Below are 20156 nucleotides of genomic sequence, written 5' to 3' on the forward strand. Positions count from 1 at the left end.
GCTCCAAAAATCCTTAGGCTTCTTGCTTCGACTCTTTAAGAAGGGAGGAAGACAGAAGAAAGGAAATTAGGGGCCAGTTCGCCTAACCTCAGTAGTTGGGAAAGTGTTGTAGTCTATTATTAAGGATGAGGTTTCGGGTAACTTGGAGACTAACGATAAAATAAGTCAAAGTCAGCATGGTTTCTGTAAAAGGAAATCTTGTCTGACAAATCTGTTAGAATTCTTTGAGGAAGTAACAAGCAGCGTGGACAAAGGAAAGGCAGTGGATGTCATTTACTTGGATTTTCAGAAGGCATTTGATAAGGTTCAAAGGTCAAATTTAATGTCAGAGAAATGTATACAATATACATTCTGAAATGCTTTTTCTTCGCAAAACATCCATGAAAACAGAGAAGTGCCCCAAAGAATGAACGTGAGAAACCCAAAGTCCCCCCCAGCTCCCCCCCTCACGCGTAAGCAGCAGCAAACTACAATCCCCCCAACCCCCACCAGCAAAAGAAATGTGCATCGGTGTCATCACGAGCCCAAGCGTGTGCTAAGCAGTAGCAAAGACACAGACCAAAGCTACCCTAAGAGCTTTGCATTTCATCCAAATATTCGACAAACCACATGTTCTGTCTCTACCTGGCCAGGGGGAGGGAGGTGTCCCGCATTTTTACAGCAAGCAGGAGATATAACAACAACCTGCTGGTTTACGATATTAAAAGTCCATTTCCATCGCTTTTTTCGAGCTCTGTGTCCGAAGATCGCAAAGACCTTGTGTCTTCGGGACCACAGCGAAAGATTTTCCAGCCTCCCCAACTACACACGAGTCTCCTGCTGTGACACCGACCCTCAATCCGCCCGTCTCTAGAGCCCCGAGATCTTAGGCTTCCGAACACGATCAAGACTCTCAGGCCAAACCCTTGGCATGTTGAATAGTGGCCAGTCGTGGAACCCCGAGAACGGGTACCATTCCTGTAAAGAACCGAAGCCTGTGTGTAACTTCAGGTCAGGGTCTTCAAAAGAACCCTGAAAGGGAAAAATAGAGATTTTAACAGTAGAAATAGAGCTGTTTCTGAAGATGCAAGCAAAGGAGTTGCCGTTAGGTGCCATCATCCCTCCTAAGCTCCGTCATGATAATGTGCTTTACATGATAGAGTCCTGTGGTGTTACAGGAAAGATACTGGCATGGTTAGAGGAATGCTGACAGGCAGGAGGCAGCGAATGGGAATAATGGGGCCTTTTCTGGTTGGCTGCCAGTGACTAGTGGTGTTCTTCAGGGGTCAGTATTGGGACTGCAACTTTTCACATTGCTTGTCAGTGATTTAGATAGTGGAACTGATAGCTTTGTGGCAAAGTTTGTGGATGATATGAACATAGGTAGAGGGGTAAGTAGGGCTGAGGAAGCAATGTGATTGCAGCAGAACTTGGACAAATTGGAAAAATGGGCAAAAAAGTGGCAGATGGAATACAGTTTTGGGAAAAGAATGATTATGCACTTTGGTAAAGAAGCAATAGTGTGGACTATTACCTAAATGGGGAGACGGTTCAAACATCAGAGCTGCAAAGGGGACTTAGGAGTCCTCGTGCAAGGCTCACAGAAAGTTAACTTACAGGTTGAGTCTGTGGTAAAGAAGACAAATGCAATGTTGGCATTTATTTCAACGGGAATAGAATATAAAAGCAAGGAGATAATGCTGAATCTTTATACGACTTGGAGTATTGTCAACAGCTTTCGCACCATATCTCAGAAGAGATGTATTGGCATTGGAGAGAGTCTAGAGGAGGTTCATGAGGATGATTCCGGGAAATGAAGGGGTTAACATGTGAGGAGCGTTTGGCAACTTTGGGTCTGTACTCACTGGAATTTAGAAGAATGCAGGGGGATCTCATTGAAACCTAATGAACGTTGAAAAACTAGATAGGTGGACATGGAGAGGATGTTTCCTATGGTGGGGTTATCCAGAACTGGAGGGCACAGCTTCAAAATTGAGGGACAACCTTTTGGAACAGAAGTAAGGAGGATTTTTTTTAACCAAAGAGTGGAGAATCTGTGGAATGCTCTGCCACAGAGTGTGGTGGAGGCCAAGTCCATGGGAATATTTGAAGTGTCAGTTGATAGATGCTTGATTGGTCGGGACATCAAGGCATATGGGGAGAGGGCATGTGTATGGGTTTGAATGGGCTCTGTGATCAACCATGAAGAAATGGCGGAAAGGACTCGATGGACTGTGTGGCCTAATTCTGCTCCTATGTCTTATGGTCTAATGGTAATGTAAATGTGCCTCCTTCTTAGAGGAGTTTGTTCCTAAGAAATTAACCCAGGGTAGGAAAGTGATGTGGTAGATTAACATTCTAAAATGTTCTGAGAAGGCAGATGGTGCAGTCATGATACATTAATACAGGGTCCAGTCACGATACATTAATACAGGGAGACAACCACGGTTTGATTAATTCCTTGCTTGCCTGGTATCTTCAGAACTTCCACTGGAGATCTATAAGACAAGACTACCTCCTGTCCGCTATATCACTGCTAGTTCTGTAAGTGCCTGCTCCAGGGATTTTTTGTAAACCAGTTTGTCTTATTCTGTGGAGGGAAATTAGCAGTTTACATTTCAAGCCAAGATCCTTCAACAGGGTTTATCAGTCCTAAAGAATGGTCTCAGCCTGAAGTGCTGACTGCTTATTTCCTTCCGCAGAAGCTAGGCCCTCCCCAACAGCTCTAGCAAGCCTGCCCGCAAGTATATTGGTCCTCCTTGGGTTCAGGTGTAACCCGTCCTTTTTATCCAGGTCATACCCTCCCCAGAAGATATCCCAATGATCCAGAAATCTGAAACCCTGCCACCTGCACACTTCTTCATCCACTTATTCACCTGCACTATCATCCTATTCATGCCCTGACTAGTACATGGTACTGGGAGTAATCCAGAGATTACTACCTTGGAGGTCCTGCATTTCACGCTTTAGACCAAAAACAGCCGCTGTTAGGCATCGGTGAAGTTACAGGCAACTGGAGAGTTATGCGCCAAATACGGGCAAATGGGGCTCGCAGGGGGGGAGTTGTGGTTTCATGGACCAGTTGAACTGAAGGGCCTGTTTCCTGCATGACTCAATGAAATCAATGATCTCAGAGCCAGGGTGCTGAATCAGAGGGACATTAGGACCGCATGTATCGCTTGTTTCATGGAATCCTGGTTAACCCCTTCCGTACCAGATGCAGCGATCCAGATTGACGGGTTTACTATACACTGTCAGGATAGATCTATAGTGTCTCTCAAAAGCAGAGGTGGAGGAGTATGCCTCACAATCAACTCTTCTTGGTGCACAAATTGGTCCCAATTCTGCTCACCAGACCTGGAATATCTAGCAGTTAAGTGTCGTTCCTTTTACCTACCTTGGGAGTTTTCCAGGACCATTAGTAGTGGTATACCTTCCACCTCAGGCCAACGTCAATCAGGCTTTAAATGATCTGAGCAATGGAATCAAAATGCACGAAACAGCGCACCCTAATGCCTTCACCATCATTTTGGGAGATTTTAACAAGGCCAGTCTGAAAAAATCACTAAGCAATTACCATCAACAGATCACTTGCAATACCAGAGGAAACAACACATTGGACCATTGTTACACCATCAAGAATGCCTACCATGCTATTCCACGCCTTCACTTCGGGAAGTCTGATCACCTGACTGTACTTCTACTCCCAGAGTATAGGCAGAGACTGAAGACTGCAGCACCTGCAGTGAGGACCAAGAAGGTTTGGACAAAGGAAGCACAGGAGCACTTACAGGACTGCTTTGGATCAGTGGACTGGACTGTAATCGGGGATTCATCTTGGAATCTGGATGAGTATGCTGCAGTTGTTACCAACTTCATTAAAACCTGTGTGGATGAGAGTGTGCCTACAAAGACTTGCTGTATATTCCCAAACCAAAAGACCTGGATGAATCAGGCAGTACGTCGTCTGCTAAAGGCTAGATCTGTGGCATTCAAGTCTGGCGACCCAGGCCTGTACCAGAAAACCAGGTATGATTTGCAGAGGGCTATTTCAAAGGTGAAAGGACAATTTCGAACGAAGTTGGAGGCAATATCAGATGCGCGGCAACTCTGGCAGGGTTTGCAAGACATTACTTCCTACAAAGTGAAACTCAATAGCATGAATGACAGCAATGCTTCACTACCAGATGAACTCAATGCCTTCTATGCCCACTTTGAAAAGGAGAATATAACTACAACTGTGAAGATCCCTGCTGCACCCTGATGTTCCTGTAATCTCTGTCTCAGAGGCCGATTTTAGGCTGTCTTTAACACCTAGGCGTTAAAATTCTCGCAAGGCGGAAGATCCTGATGGAATACCTGGTAAGGGTCTGAAAACCTGTGCCAACAAATGTTGAGAGTATTCAAGGACATTTTCAACCTTTCACTGCTATGGGTGGAATTTCCCACTTGCTTCAAAAAGGCAACAATTACACCAGTAAGAAGAATAATGTGAGCTACCTTAATGACTATTGCCTAGTAGCACTCATATCTACAGCGATGAAATGCTTTGAGAGGTTGGTCATGACTAGACTGCACTCCTGCCTCAGCAAGGACCTGGACCCATTGCAGTTTGCCTATCACCATAATAGGTCAATGGCAGATGCAATCTCAATAGCTTCTCACACGGCTTTAGACCACTTGGTCAACACAAACACCTACGCCAGGATGCTGTTCATCAACTATAGCTCAGCATTTAATACCATCATTCCCACAACCCTGATGGAAAAGTTACAGAACCTGGGCCTCTGTACCTCCCTCTGTAGCTGTATCCTCAACTTCCTAACCGGAAGACCACAATCTGTGCGGATTGCTGATAACATCTCCTCCTCGCTGACAATCAGCACTGGTGCACCTCAGGTGTGTGTGCTTAGCCCACTGCTCTACTCTCTCTACACTCGTGACTGTGTGGCTCAAATACCATCTATAAATTTGCTGATGACACAACCATTGCTGGTAGAATCTCAGATGATGACGAGAGGGTGTACAGGAGTGAGATATGCCAACTAGTGGAGTGGTGTCGCAGCAACAACATTGCACTCAACGTCAGTAAGACGAAAGAGCTGATTGTGGACTTCAGGAAGGGTAAGACAAAGCAACAACAAACCAATCCTTACAGAAGGATCAGAACTGGAGAGAGTGAGCAGTTTCAAGTTCCTAGGTCTCTGAGGACCTAACCTGGTCACAACAAATCGACGCAGTTATAAAGAAGGAAAGACAGCAACTATAATTCATTAGGAGTTTGAAGAGATTTGGTATGCCAACAAATACACTCAAAAACTTCTATAGATGTACTGTGGAGTGCATTCTGACAGGCTGCATCATTGTCTGGTATGGGGAGGGAGCAGGGGTGGGGTGCTACTGCACAGGACCGGAAGGAGCTGCAAAAGGTTGTAAATCTAGTCAGCTCCATCTTAGGTACTAGCCTACAAAGCACCCAGGACATCTTCAAAGAGTGGTGTCTCAGAAAGGCAGCGTCCATTATTAAGGATCCCAGCACCCAGGGCATGCCCTTTTCTTACTGTTACCATCGGGTAGGAGGTACAGAAGCCTGAATGCACACACTCAGAGATTCAGGAACAGCTTCTTCCCCTCTGCCATCCGATTCCTAAATGGACATTGGACCCTTGAACACTACTTCACTTTTTTAATATATTATTTCTGTTTTTGCACAATTTTTAATCTATTCAATATATGTATAGTGTAATTTATTGAATTATTATTATTAATATTTTCTTTCTTCTATATTACTTATTGCATTGAACTGCTGCTGCTAAGTTAACAAGTTTCATGAAAGGCTTATTCAGAAGGTCAGAAGGCATGGGATCCAGTGAAGTTTGGCCAGGTGGATTTAGAATTGGCTTGCCTGCAGAAAGCAGAGGGTCTTGGTGGAGGGAGTACATTCAGATTGGAGGATTGTGACTAGTGGTGTCCCACAAGGATCTGTTCTGGGACCTCTACTTTTCGTGATTTTTATTAACGACCTGGATGTGGGGGTAGAAGGGTGGGTTGGCAAGTTTGCAGACGACACAAAGGTTAGTGGTATTGTAGATAGAGTAGAGGATTGTCAAAGATTGCAGAGAGACATTGATAGGATGCAGAAGTGGGCTGAGAAGTGGCAGATGGAGTTCAACCCGGAGAAGTGTGAGGTGGTACACTTTGGAAGGACAAACTCCAAGGCAGAGTACAAAGTAAATGGCAGGATACTTGGTAGTGTGGAGGAGCAGAGGGATCTCAGGGTACATGTCCACAGATCCCTGAAAATTGGATAGGGTAGTTAAGAAAGCTTATGGGGTGTTAGCTTTCATAAGTCAAGGGATAGAGTTTCAGAGTTGCGATGTAATGATGCAGCTCCATAAAACTCTGGTTAGGCCACACTTGGAGTACTGTGTCCAGTTCTGGTCGCCTCACTATGGAAGGATGTGGAAGCATTGGAAAGGGTACAGAGGAGATTTACCAGAATGCTGCCTGGTTTAGAGAGTACGCATTATGATCAGAGATTAAGGGAGCTAGGGCTTTATTCTTTGGAGAGAAGGAGGATGAGAGGAGACATGATAGAGGTGTACAAGATAATAAGAGGAATAGTTAGAGTGGATAGCCAGCGCCTCTTCCCCAAGGCACCAGTGCTCAATACAAGAGGATATGGCTTTAAGGTAAGGGGTGGGAAGTTTGAGGAGGATATTAGAAGAAGGTTTTTTACTCAGAGTGTGGTTGGTGTGTGGAATGCACTGCCTGAGTCAGTGGTGGAGGCAGATACACTAGTGAAGTTTAAGAGACTACTAGACAGGTATATGGAGGAATTTAAGGTGGGGGCTTATATGGGAGGCAGGGGTTTGAGGGTCGGAACAACATTGTGGGCCGAAGGGCCTGTACTGAGCTGTACTATTCTATGTTTCATGTTCTATGTTCTATGACACATGCTGGTGATAATAAACTTGAATCTGATTCTGATTCTGATAGCATGGACTTCATTTGGTCACTGGTGAACCAGAGCTACTGAACTCTCTAATTATTGCTTTGCTGAACCATGAGAAAGAAACACAACAACATATGCTTCAGCAATAACATTATATCATTAATATCTGGTTTCATTAAAAATGCAATCCTGTAAATATTTAGGACAGTTTAAGTTGGCTTATGGCCCATTATATTGATTCCTAGAGTAAGAGCTTGTATTGATAGTAGTATTGTAAGAAGAGCTAGTGATTACGGGCTATGGTTACATGCATATTGCTGCGCACATTACTTAATCCTTTCTTTTTAAGTGAACAATCGATTTCTAAAACAGAAGTAAACAAAAATCTGGGAAATGGTAAAGCATCGATTGATATAAAAAAGGACAATTTATAACTCCTCCTCAAGGCTGTCAGTACCCTGTGCAACAGTGATTCAGCAAGGCAGTTAGAAATGGAGGGATAACTAGAAGGGAAGAGACTTTGTATGTAACTGTTCAGTAAGTTCAGGACTGTATCAACCTCACTCTATTTTAGTTAATAGAAAAATCTATGTATTTCAGAATTAAGATGAGCAATTAATCTAATATCCACGATTTGAGTGGGAGAATTTCAAATGTCTATGTCCTTTTTAGCTTGTTTATTAATCCTTTAGCATTTGCCTGGATACTATGTCTGAGTGACTAGCTGTGGCTCATGGAACCCATGGCTGTATTTCTTTCATCTACAATGTTGGCCATGGTTTGGTCTCTTTTTAATGATGTTCATTGACTATCGCTCAGCATTTAACACCATTATTCCCACAATCCTTATTGAGAAGTTACAGAACCTGGGCCTCTGTACCTCCCTCTGCAATTAGATCCTCAGCTTCCTAACCAGAAGACCACAATCTGATCAGATGGGTGATAATATCTCCTCCTCGCTGACGATCACACTGGTGCACCTCAGGGGTGTGTGTTTAGTCCACTGATCTACTCTCTCTCTATACCCATGACTGTGTGGAAAGGCATAGCTCAAATACAATTTATAAATTTGCTGATGATACAATCATTGTTGGTAGAATCTCAGATGGAGACAAGAGGGCATACAGGAGTGAGATATGCCAACAAGTGGAGTGGTGTTGCAGTAACAACCTGGCACTCAATGTCTGTAAGATGAGAGAGCTGATTGTGGACTTCAGGAAAGGTAAGACGAAGGAACACAAACCAATCTTCATAGAGGGATCAGAAGTGGAGAGAATGAGCAGTTTCAAGTTCCTGGGTGTCAAGATCTTTGAGGATCTAACCTGATCGCAACATATCAATGCAGCTATGAAGACAATGACTATACTTCATTAGGAGTTTGAAGAGATTTGGTATGTCAACAAATACATTCAAAAGCTTCTATAGATGTACTGTGGAGAGCATTCTGACAGGCTGCATCACTGTCTGGTATGGTGGGGGGGGGGTGCTACTGCACAGGACTGAAAGGAGCTGCAGAGGGTTGTAAATCTAGTCAGCTCCATCTTGGGTACTAGCCTACAAAGTACCCAAGACATCTTCAAGGAGTGGTATCTCAGAAAGGCAGCATCCATTATTAAGGACCCCCAGCACACAGGACATGCCCCTTTCTCATTGATACCATCAGGAAGGAGGTACAGAAGCCTGAAGACACACACTCAGTGATTCAGGAACAGCTCCTTCCCCTCTGCCATCTAATTCCTAAATGGCCATTGAAACTTGCACACTACCTCACTTTGTTAATATATATTATTTCTGATTTTACATGATTTTTAATCTAGTCAATATACACATACTATAATTTCTTTCTTTTTTTCTTATTTTTCCTTCTATATTATGTATTGCATTTGTCATGCAGGTGAGAAACTGCTAGAAAGTTCAGCAGTCTAATGAACAAGGAGGCAATTAAAAGAGAGAGTACGGCGTGAGCTGAGACATGAGCTGGGAAGTCACCATAGTAACAGCTCAGAGCTGTTGAGCTAACAGACGCTGGAATTTTGGATGGATTATAAAAAGTTGATCCTTTGGTCTGATAATGGCAGAGGAGACACGACACGAGAGAACTGGGGAAGCTACCCGAGAAATCACTGGTGGAGTCTCAGACCACCATGAGGGTGGAGGCCATGGACTGATTACTTTAGACTCATGATTACCAGTGCAGGTAAGAGCTTGCCTGTGGGGGTCTGCTGGTGGTGAACTCGTGCTGTGGGTTAGTAGACCATTCCCTAGAAGGGGCTCTGTCCATCTGTGTCTGTGTGGGGGTTACATGAAGTGACTCTGAAGACTTCGGAAGCAAGAACAACTAAAGCTGCCAACTTGAACATCAACTCAATTAACACTTTCTCTCTCTCCATCAATTCAACTCGACGCAACACAAAGTGAACTGAACTGCTTAAACCTACCTGACACCGTAAGATTGATATCTACCTCCTGGACTATTATTTTTGTATCCACACACACATTTACAGATGGATGTATATATATAATAGTTTATAACCTGTATTGTATTATTCAGTTTAATGATATTAATTCATAGTAGTAATAAATATCGTCTTAATTTATAGTAAACCAGACTCCAGGTGTGTTCCATTTCTGCTGGTCCTTTTCAACCCATCACAGGGTTCGTGACACATTGAACTGCTGCAGCTAAGTTAACAAATTTTATGACACAAACCTGATTCTGATTCTGGAAAAAAGGTATTGGTATTGGTTTATTATTGTCCAATGTACCAAGATACAGTGAAAAGCTTGAATTGAGTCCTGTTCATACAGATCAAATCATTATACAGTACCTTGAGCTCAATTAAGGTAACACAATAACAATGCAGAATAAATTGTAAAGGTACCATGCAGGTAAATGATCAATCATAACGAGGTACAGTAGATTGTACTTTGTGAGGACAAGAGACCATCTTATTGTACAAGAGGTCCATTCAAGAGTCTGATAAGTGTTACAGTTAAAGAAAAGATTAGCATTATTTTTCACATGTATGTATGATACATTCATCCATCATTAAGTACCTTCATCTCATCACAGTGATCATGGAAGTGGTACACACACTCAAAGTGTTTGGAACAGCTTTTTCCTCTCCATCATCATATTTCTGAACAATTAATGAACAAGCCCATGAATACTACCTCATTACTTTAATCTCTTTTTACACTTTTTTATAAGATCTTACATTTTTAATATTTTGCACTCTATTGCTGCTGCAAACAACAAATTTTATGGCATATGTCAGTGATAATAAACTTGATTCTCATTCTGCAACCTACCTTGTGGTTCAATTATGCAGTGGATTTCAGACAAATCTTGCAGAGAACTCAATGAAGTGCTTCAAATGATGTTTCCATCCTGGGATCATGTCAATGGAGAAATTTGCCCAGTAGTGGAAAGGAATTTTTAATGACCGTTGAATGGTGGCAATTCAATAAAGTGGATTTTTCCACAGAAGACAAGGCAGAGCCATCAGCTGAGGAATAGACTACTGAAACATTTCAGTCTTTCCTCTCCAAGTACACGAGATGCTTGTTAATAATAATTCCACTCTGAAGTATTGATGTCACAGCATGGAAATTCCCCTGCTGCAGACACCTGAATGAATGAAATTGGGAATTTCAATAGAATATCAAAGAGAAACTATAGTGTAAGGACACATTTACCTTTGAAGTTTAGGTTTATCCTGAAGAATGTTAGAATTCACAATCTGGCATACATTTCTTTTACACTGTAAATGCAGATGCTCTCCGGATTACTTGAAGGTTCTGCTGTGAGCTGCCTGTAACCTGAACCTGCATCATTTCTCATGTCTATTTGACAAATAGGAATTCAGTCTACAAATGGATTTGTACAGCAAGCAAAAGAAGCCTGCAGCAGCTGGCAAATTAATCCCACTTATCTCCCAAACGCTCATTCATATGGATGGGCTGTACGCAAGTTGGCTGTTTTGTAAGCTGGGGATAAGCTGCACCAAGACACAATTTAGTGTTCATGGTATAATTCGTTCTGCCTTAAACATCCCTTTGGCTAGGATTTGATAAAGAAGGTATTGTCCATTATATAATGAGTCATGGAGTTGCTCAGCCCAGAAAGTCCAAGGATCATCATATTATCATGGGGGAGAGGCTTCGGAATACCTGTGATTCTGAGAGCAACAGTGTCTGGAGTTTAGCTCCTTTTGGGGTCACTGGAATCCACTGAACCTCACTTCTCCAAAAATCATCACCTTGTCATGGTGGAGAGGCTTCTGAGTTCATGTGATTCTGACAGCAATGTTGCCTGGAGTTTAGCCAAATGGTGCTTAGCTCCTGCTAGGGATACCCATGGCAGTAAGATCAAGAGGGAGGTTCCAGACAAAGAGTGATCCAACCAAGACCTTAATGGTACAGCTGGCAGAAGATGATGGCACATCACAATGGTAGTGAATGCAGAGGAATGCTGTGGCAGTGGAGTGTCTCCAGTTTTCTTGCATTCCATGTCACTGGACCCTGACCCTGATCTGTTAAGGTGGTTGCCCGTGTATTAGCCTCCCCATGTTAAACAAAGTCATACACAGACATTTTCTATTCAGGGAATCCACCCAAACATTTTGGATCAAGTCCATTGGAGCTCAGCAAGTGGTGAAGGAGACAGGATTGTGAGATCTGCAAGCCCCTAGTATGTGGATCCCGGATTGGCCTCTACAGCCACCTGAAGACCCAACAATAGACAACCCCTTAGGAGAACATCATACTTGCATCGAATGATTATATATTAGAGCACAGAAATGGTCCTATTGGGTTCATGACCTCTGGAACTCTATTAGTTTACATTAAAAAATTTTTGAATTTTAACCAGTGTTGTGATGGAGGAGATACAGCAGTCAATTTATGCATAGCAAGGTACCACACATTCAACAGGAAACTAGCTAGTTAATTTGTTTTGGGGGTAAGGGACAGTTGAGGGCTAAATATTCACCAAGACATCAGGTAGAAATGTCCTGATCTAGTGCTTTTGAATCTTCAACATTTATTTTACATCAAATATTTAGGAAGATCCCAATACTACAGCTCAATCTTTAACAGCCAATGGAGTCTGAGAAGTCACGGAGATTGCATTCATAAGCCTGTGATCACTTTCCAGATTATAGAGGCAGACACCCTGAGAAAGTTTTCGGTGGACTTGGAGAATTTTATGCCAGTCGTATTTATTATATGGTCTTCAATGTAGCAAGAAGGGTTGCTTGCTGTATCAACCCAATTTCTATCTGTCAAACTGATTTGAGACATGAAACAGGCTCTAATGGTTCAGTTTTACCAAGCGTGAGAAAGGTGAAAATGTTATAGTCAAATGTTACCATAAATCATTATCTGTTAGAGTACTTACACTTTGTACTCAAGGTTGAGTTTATTTTCATATACGTAAGTACATGAAACAGTGTCCCAGGCACATAGCATAAAATAAGTAGTGTTCATAAAAACATAAGTTATATATAAGTTCCACAAGAAAGAACACAATTATAACAAAAATAAAGTCCATTTCAGGGCAAAGTGATCAAAGTGCTCATAGCGTTGTTCCAGGTTGTATATTGTATACATTTTCTGAGATTAAATGGAACTATTGAAACCATAGTGATGAAAGTTGTGCTAGTTGGTTCAAGGATCAAATAGAGTCATAAAGTCATAGAAAAGTGTAGCACAGAAACAGACCCTTCAGCCCATCTAGTCTGCCTGAACCATTTAAACTACCTAGTCCCATCAACCTGCATCCAGATCATAACTATCCATACCCCTATCCATGTACCTATCCAAGCTTCTCTTAAACATTGAAATGGAGTTCGCATGCACCACTTGTGCTGACTGCTTGTTCTACGCTCTCATGACCCTCTGAGTGAAGAAGTTTCCCCTCATGTTCCCCTTAAACTTCTCACTTTTCACCTTTAACCATAAGATCATAAAATACAGGAGCAGAATTAGGCCATTTGACCTATCGAGTCTGCTGCACAATTTCATCATGGCTGATCCATTTCCTTCTCAGTCCCAATCTCCTGCCATCTCCCGCATCCCTTCATGCCCTGACCAATCAAGAATCTATCAACATTTGCCTTAAATACACCCAATGACTTGGCCTCCACAGCCACCTGTGGCAACAAATTCCACAGATTCATTATTCTCTGGCTAAAGAAATTCCTCCTCATCTCCATTCTGAAAGGATACCCCTCTAATCTGAGGCTATGTCTCTGATCTTAGACTCCTCCACCATAGGAAATATCCTCTCCACATCCACTCTATCGAGGCCTTTTAACATTCGATAGGTTTCAATGAGGTCACCACTCATTCTTCTGAATTTCAGTGAATAGGGACCCAGAGCAATCAAAAGCTCTTCATACGACAGCCCTTTCAATCCTGGAATCATGTTCAGAATCCCATGTTTCCATATTCCATATCTTTTAGGACATGACAGGAGGCCAGTTGGTCCATCAAGTCTCTGCTGGCTCTCAAAGCAGACCCATTTATTATTCTGCAGCCCATTCCCTCTCACATTTCTGTCAATGCTTACTTTTTCCAATAACTTAACTACTCTCAAGGCAATTTACTGCAGCCAATTAACTTTCTAGGATGTGTTTGGGATCTGGGAGCAAACCAGAACACATGGAGGAAACCCATGAGGTCACAGGGAGAATGTGCAAACCTTGCACAGGCAGTACCCGTGTAACTGGTGTTATGATAAATTGAAGTCAAGATCAAACCAGGGTTGCTGGAACTGTGGTAACCACACTAACCAACCTATGGTACGTTCTCCCTAGGCCAACATTCAATGTTGGAGAAAATATATTCTGTCAGGAATGGAAGTGTAAACAATGACTCCTCTCCACCATAAGAATCTAAATAAAATTATTCTGTGTATGTTTTTACTGCAGGCCAACTTGCTTTATGGTCAAATATTTATGTTTGAAAATGGAGTCGATTTTGTCTTAAAGGAAAATGTTTTCACAGATTTGCACACAGTGAGGTCCCACAAAATAAGGAGAATGAGCAGTTAATTTGTCCTGATGAAGGGTCTTGGTCCGAAACATCGACTGTTTACCCTTTTCCATAGATGCTGCCTGGTCTGCTGAACTCCTCCAGTGTTTTGTGTGTATTGCTTGGATTTTTCACATCTGCAGATTTTCTTGTGCTTGGCGTTCATTTGTTTTCACTGGCTGAAGAATAAGTACTTGCCATGGACATAGTGTGCTATATGGTAGGAGATTCACAGTCGGTAAAAAGCTGCAGACTATAGGTGGGGAAGCAAAAGGCAAACAGAAATGTGTACGACACTGGCTGCAATGACGTGGAAATGATGGACTATGTTAAACATCCCAGAGTATATAACTTGGGAGTCAAGGTCTGGTGTTCCTTTCAGATGGGCTTGAGGTCCTAAACACAACACTGGTCTGCCTTAAACGTATCCTGAGCCTCCTCGTTAGGGAGTGGAGCTAGCAACACACAAATAGTCAGGCAGCATCTATGGATAGAAATGGACTGTCAATATTTCGTGTTGAGACTCTTAATCTAGTTGAAAGGTCTTGATCCGAAATATCAACTGCCCACATTTCTCTCTATAGATGTAGCCTGATTCACTGAGTTCCTCCAGTACTTGTGTGTGTGTATGTGTGTGTGTTGCTCCATTTCCACATTTTCTTGTGTCTCTATCTCCACATTGGGTGTATTTGCAGGCTAAAACTGCAGAGTGCACCAAGGGCAAACTAATACAAGCTTTAGTGTAGTTCACAATGCTCTTCACACTTCAGAAGTATTGTTGACCAATTTAAACACATAAGAATCTATAAATTTGGAATTCCATAGCTGAAATGTCAAACTCAAATGGTAGAACGTCTTTCAGTTACTATTGGAGTCCAAACCATCTTAATCCAGATGCCTGGGAAAGGTAAATTGTTTTTTTACCACATAGGCAATCTCTCAAAAATTTTCATGAGACCAACAACACATACAGTATCCAGCAATAATATCAGAATGAATACTGTAGCAGTAAGTCACAAAAACAAAGTCAGGCTGAAATTAATTCTGGAAAATGCAAAATTAATTACTGAAGGACATTGCTAGGGCTTTGCTAGGGCTGCAAAAGAAGATAATGACCAAAGTTTCTGGTCTGGTAAGACTGAAAAACAGCAGATAATTCCATACAATGAGGAAGGTGCAGTGAACCATTGAGTAGAGCTTCACAACACTGGAGTCCCAGGGTCAAGTCCAATCGTGGGTGTATTACATATGCAGTTCCCATTACATTACTGTGAAAGCATGAGTTTTCTCTACAATCTCTGCTTGGCTCTGACATTTCAGATGTATCTGGAATGGGAGACAAATTGGCCACTGTAAATTTATTCCTATTGAGCAGTTAAATTGATGAGGACAAAAATTAGAATGTATGTAGGATTAGTGAATATGGGCGGCTGATTGATGGTCAGTGTAAACTCAATGGGTCGAACAGCCTGTTTCCATGATGTATCTATCTATGTCTCAAATAGTTAACGAAAATCTTGAATATGTATAAACATGTATAAGACTTAACATTTAAACTCCCCTTATATTTCCATAGTCATTTTATATGCAGTCAATATTTTAAATATAAGCTTTGATGGGAAACATTTAGTCAAACATGTGTCTGTGCATGATCCAGCTGAACATGAATGTTACAATACTCATGAGGGATTTCAATATGCAGGTAGGTTGCGAAAATCAGGTTGCTGCGGGATACCAAGAGGGAGAATTCCTAGAATGCCTACCAGATGACTTTTTAGAGCAGCTTGTGGTTGAGCCTGAGCCCACTAGGGGGATCAAATATTCTGGGTTGGGTGTGGTGCAATGAACCAGAATTGAGTAGAGGGCTTAAGGTAAAAGAACCCTTAAGGGCAAGTGATCATAATATGATCAAATTTGCTCTGCAATTTGAGAAGGAGAAGCTAAAGTCAGATGTATCAGTATTACAGTGGAGTAAAGGGAATTACAGAGGCATGAGAGAGGTGTTGGCCGTAATTGATTGGAAAAGAACACTGGCAGGGATGATGGCAGAGCAGCCATGGCTGGAATTTCTGATAGCAATTTGGAAGGCACCAAAGAGGAAGATATATTCTAAAGGGAAGATGACACAACCGTGGATAACAAGGGAAGTCAAAGCCTACATAAAAGCCAAAGAGTGGGCATATAATACAGCAAAAATTAGTGGGGTTAGAGGATTGGGAAGCTTTTAAATACCAACAGAAGGCAACTAAAAAAGTAATTAAGAAGGTAAAGATGGAATATGAAAGTAAGTAAACCAATAACATTAAAAAGGATACCAAAAGTTTCTTCAAGTACATAAAGTGGAAAAGAGAGGCAAGTGTGTATATTGGACTGCTGAGAAATGATGCTGGAGAGGTAGGGGACAAGGAATGGCGGATGAACAGAATAAGTATTTTGCATAGTCTTCACTGTAGAAGACACTAATGGTAGGGTGGAAGTTGCAGGTGTCAGGGTTTCGGGAGTTCTAAGTATGTGAAGTTACCTCTGCTGGGAACATTCTTGGGAAACTGAAAGGTCAGAAGGTAGATAAGACATCTGGACTATATGGTATACACACCAGTGTTCGGAAAGAGGTGGCTGAAGAGATTGTGGGGATCAGTAATGATCTTTCAGAATCACCAGAAGACTGGAAAATTGCAAATGTCACTCCACTCTTCAAGAAGGGAGAGAGGCAGAAGAACAGAAACTTCAGCCAGTAAGTCTAACCTCAGTGGTTGGGAATATGTTGGAGTCAATTGTTAAGAATGTGGTTTCGGGATACTTGGAAGTTCATGATAAGATAGGCCGAAGTCAACATGGTTTCCTCAAGGGAAAATCTTGCCTGACAAATCTGTTGGAATTCTTTGAAGAAATAAAAAGCAGAATAGGCAAAGGAGATTTGGTTGATGGTTCCTCTTGGATTTCCAGGCATGAGGCTGCTTAACAAGCTATGAACCCATGGTAATGCAGGAAAGATTCTAGCATGTGTAGCTCCCCCCCACCCCCGCCACCCTCAGGGTCGCTCGGCTCGCTGTTGTCTAGGGAAACAGCCCTCGGCCCCGCCAAACTGGGTAATTCGTTGGTGTGGATGCTGTGTGAGGTACCCCACCCCGCCCAAATAACAGACAATACACCAGATACAATTAAATGATTTACAGTTTATAGATATTACTGGAACTATATAATTAATTGAGAATAAAATATAAAAGGTAAATAAAAGGCGCCACACTTATCAAAGTTCAATCTCTTCGTGCACAAAACAGTTGGAGCTCAAGGACCTTCTTCTTCACCCTGCGACCCCTCGGACACCTCGACCGGCCGCCTGGGACCACCAACAGTGGTCGACCGGGCGCTCTACACAAGCCCGTCTCCGTCTCCTCGCCGAACGCCCTCCTTGGGGTCCGACCCCGTTAGCGGACATCACAGCACCTCGTCCATCCTCTGTCTCGCTCTCCCGCCTTCTGCCCCAAAACCCCGCGCATACAGAATCTTCAAATACACCAAAATCATAACTATCCCAATTGGTTAATAGTATCCTCTTATCACACTCTAAACCAAAACAAGCTGCTAGTGCAAACTTTCTCAGTGTTTAAAACAACAAACCCGCATTCCCCAGATTAACATAACAAAGACGCCATTTTAATTAGCCTCCGCAGTAACATAAAAGTCGAAATCCCCTTACACATGGATAAAGTAGTGGCTGATTGGCAGGAGGCAAAGAGTGGGAATACAGGGAGCCTTTTCTCGTTGGCTGCTGGTGACTCGTGGTGTTCCGCAGGGGTCTGGGTTGGGTCAGATTCTTTTTACATAATATGTCAGTGATTTGGATGATGGAATTGATAGCTTTGTTGCAAAGTTTGCAGACAATACAAATATAGCTGGAGGGATAGGTAGCTCTGAGGAAATAAAGAGACTACAGAAGGACTTAGACAGATCAGGAGAATGGGCAAAGAAGTGGCAGATGGAATACAGTATCGGGAAGTGTATGGTCATGCACTTTGGTAGAAGAAATGAAAGGGCAGACTATTTTCTAAATGGAGAGAAAATGAAAAAAAATCTGAAATGCAAAGGGATTTTAAAGTCTTTGTGTAGGATTCTCTGAAGGTTGATTTGTAGGTTGAGTCCTTGGTGAGGAAGGCAAATACGATATTAGAATATAAAAGCAAGGATGTAATGTTGAGACTTTATAAAGCACTGGTGAGTATTGTGAACAGTTTTGGGCTCCTTACCTTAGAAAGGTTGTGCTGAAACCGGAGAGGGTTCAAAGGAGGTTCACAAAAATGATTCCCGGATTAAATGGTTTATCATAGGAAGACTGTTTGATGGCTCTGGGCCTGTTTTCACTGGTATTCAGAAGACTGAGGGGTGACCTAATTGAAACCTATCAAATGGTGAAAGCTGATGATAGAGTGGATGTGGAGAGGATGTTTCCTGTGATGGGAGTGTCGACAACCAGAGGATGCAGCCTCAGAATAGGGGGTGTCCTTTTAGTACGGAGATGAGGAGGAATATTTTTAGTCAGAGAGTAGTGAACCTGTGGAATTTGTTGCTACAGGCATCTGTGGAGGCAAAGGCTTTTCTTGATTGGTCAGGGCATGAAGGGATATGGGGGTGGGGTGGGGTGGTGGGGGAAGACAAGAGATAGGGGCTGAGAAGAAAAATGGATCAGCCATGATGAAATGGCGGAGCAGAATCGATGCGCCAAATGGCCTAATTTTGCTCATATACCTTATGGTCTTAATCAAAGAGTTGGATGCAGACGTTACCAAACTGGTTTTGAGATGTTCCTCATCTTCCACTTATTAAAACAAATCTTTTTTTTGAACATTAGGAGCAGCCTATATCATGTGCACTGACCTCTCTGCAAGCTCCCAAACTCCTAAACTGCTAATCTTCACTGTGCTTTCCCAATCTACCCCTGGCAAAAGTTAAAAGAAATTGATAGTGAGAATGGTTAAAAACGTGAATGGTTGAGCTCCATATTCAGAAATTGATGGTGAGGATGGTGGCAATCAAATATAAAAACAGATTGGATTACATGAATGGTTGAGCTCCATGTTTAGCTACAATACTTGTTTCAGGTAGTTAATGGGTATACTTTAAAAGCAATTTGACTCAAACTCAAGTTGCGTCTCTCAGGCATCATTTAGAAAGTGAATCCTAAATCAGGTACAACTTTCTAAAACCAATCTAAGGTTGAAGTAACTCTTGCCTTGCATTATATTAGAACAGTCTTTACAAGCAAATAGGTAGCAAATTGCTTAATTCACTGAAGTTAAAATTAAAATGTCATAGCAGATGTTAGATAAATAAAAGTTCATCGATAAGTAATTCCCATATATCGGTAACAATGCACTTGATTTCAGTTCACATGCTCATTTTACACACAGCTTCTAAAGATCCATACTAGTCACAATAAAACATTTGAAACATGTACTTGCAGGTGCAGTCAAACATAAGGACAGAAGTAATGTTCTCAGTCTCAACCTTTCAATTAGGCAAAGGTGAAGTTTAATTTTCTGAAGTAAAGTTTGAGCCAGGGTTCAATACAGGTACTGTACTTTGGCACATTTTCTGAGCATATGCTATTCAGCCGTATAGAGTGACCAGACTAATCCAAGCTTGCTTTGATCTTTGTGACATCCAGTCAAGACTTTTTTCATCAGAATTCAGGTGGTGACATCTATAAATTTGCACCCTAAATGTTACTTTGACAGCATTTAGCTCAGCAGAGAAATGCTGCACGGGAATAGATAGGGATTGTATCTTCTACCTTGAATAGTTTTGCTTTATCTCAAGATATGGCATTTAGATACCAGTAAATTTAAACATGAATCTGAAATACAATTTTTTTTAGTTGCATATATAGGGAAAGACAGCTAAATTATTGTTGGTGTTGGGGTTAGCACACAGAAAAGACTGGAGCGCAGCAGTGCTAACAATCTATTAAAAACCTTTTTCAAGTCCATGCAGGCAAATTCTGAAGATTCCAAAGCTCCTCGGTTAAAATGAAATTCTGCTGGCATACAGTAAGACTAAGATTTCTTGGAATGAGATTAGTTGCTAAGTAGCAATTCATTCAAGGCACTGAAATAAAAAATAAAAGTATTAACATTACTGACAAAATTTGAGATTCTGGCTCCTGAATATATTGCTTGGAAAGTCA

At 41.9% G+C, this 20156-nt stretch overlaps 1 protein-coding gene across 1 annotated transcript in view; it reads right to left on the bottom strand.

The window, feature by feature from the left end:
- Nucleotides 1-17590: 17590 nt before the first annotated feature.
- Nucleotides 17591-20156, bottom strand: part of lrrc74b (leucine rich repeat containing 74B) — a gene marked incomplete at its 5' end in the record, with an annotated part of 145369 nt that continues 142803 nt past the window's right edge. Inside the window, one exon of the mRNA XM_063034369.1 lies at nucleotides 17591-20077. Within this exon, the coding sequence (XP_062890439.1) occupies nucleotides 20047-20077 (31 nt within the window). The remainder of the gene's footprint in view (nucleotides 20078-20156) is intronic.

The sequence above is a fragment of the Mobula hypostoma genome, chromosome 27 (assembly GCF_963921235.1).
Source record: "Mobula hypostoma chromosome 27, sMobHyp1.1, whole genome shotgun sequence".
Lineage (NCBI taxonomy): Eukaryota > Metazoa > Chordata > Chondrichthyes > Myliobatiformes > Myliobatidae > Mobula > Mobula hypostoma.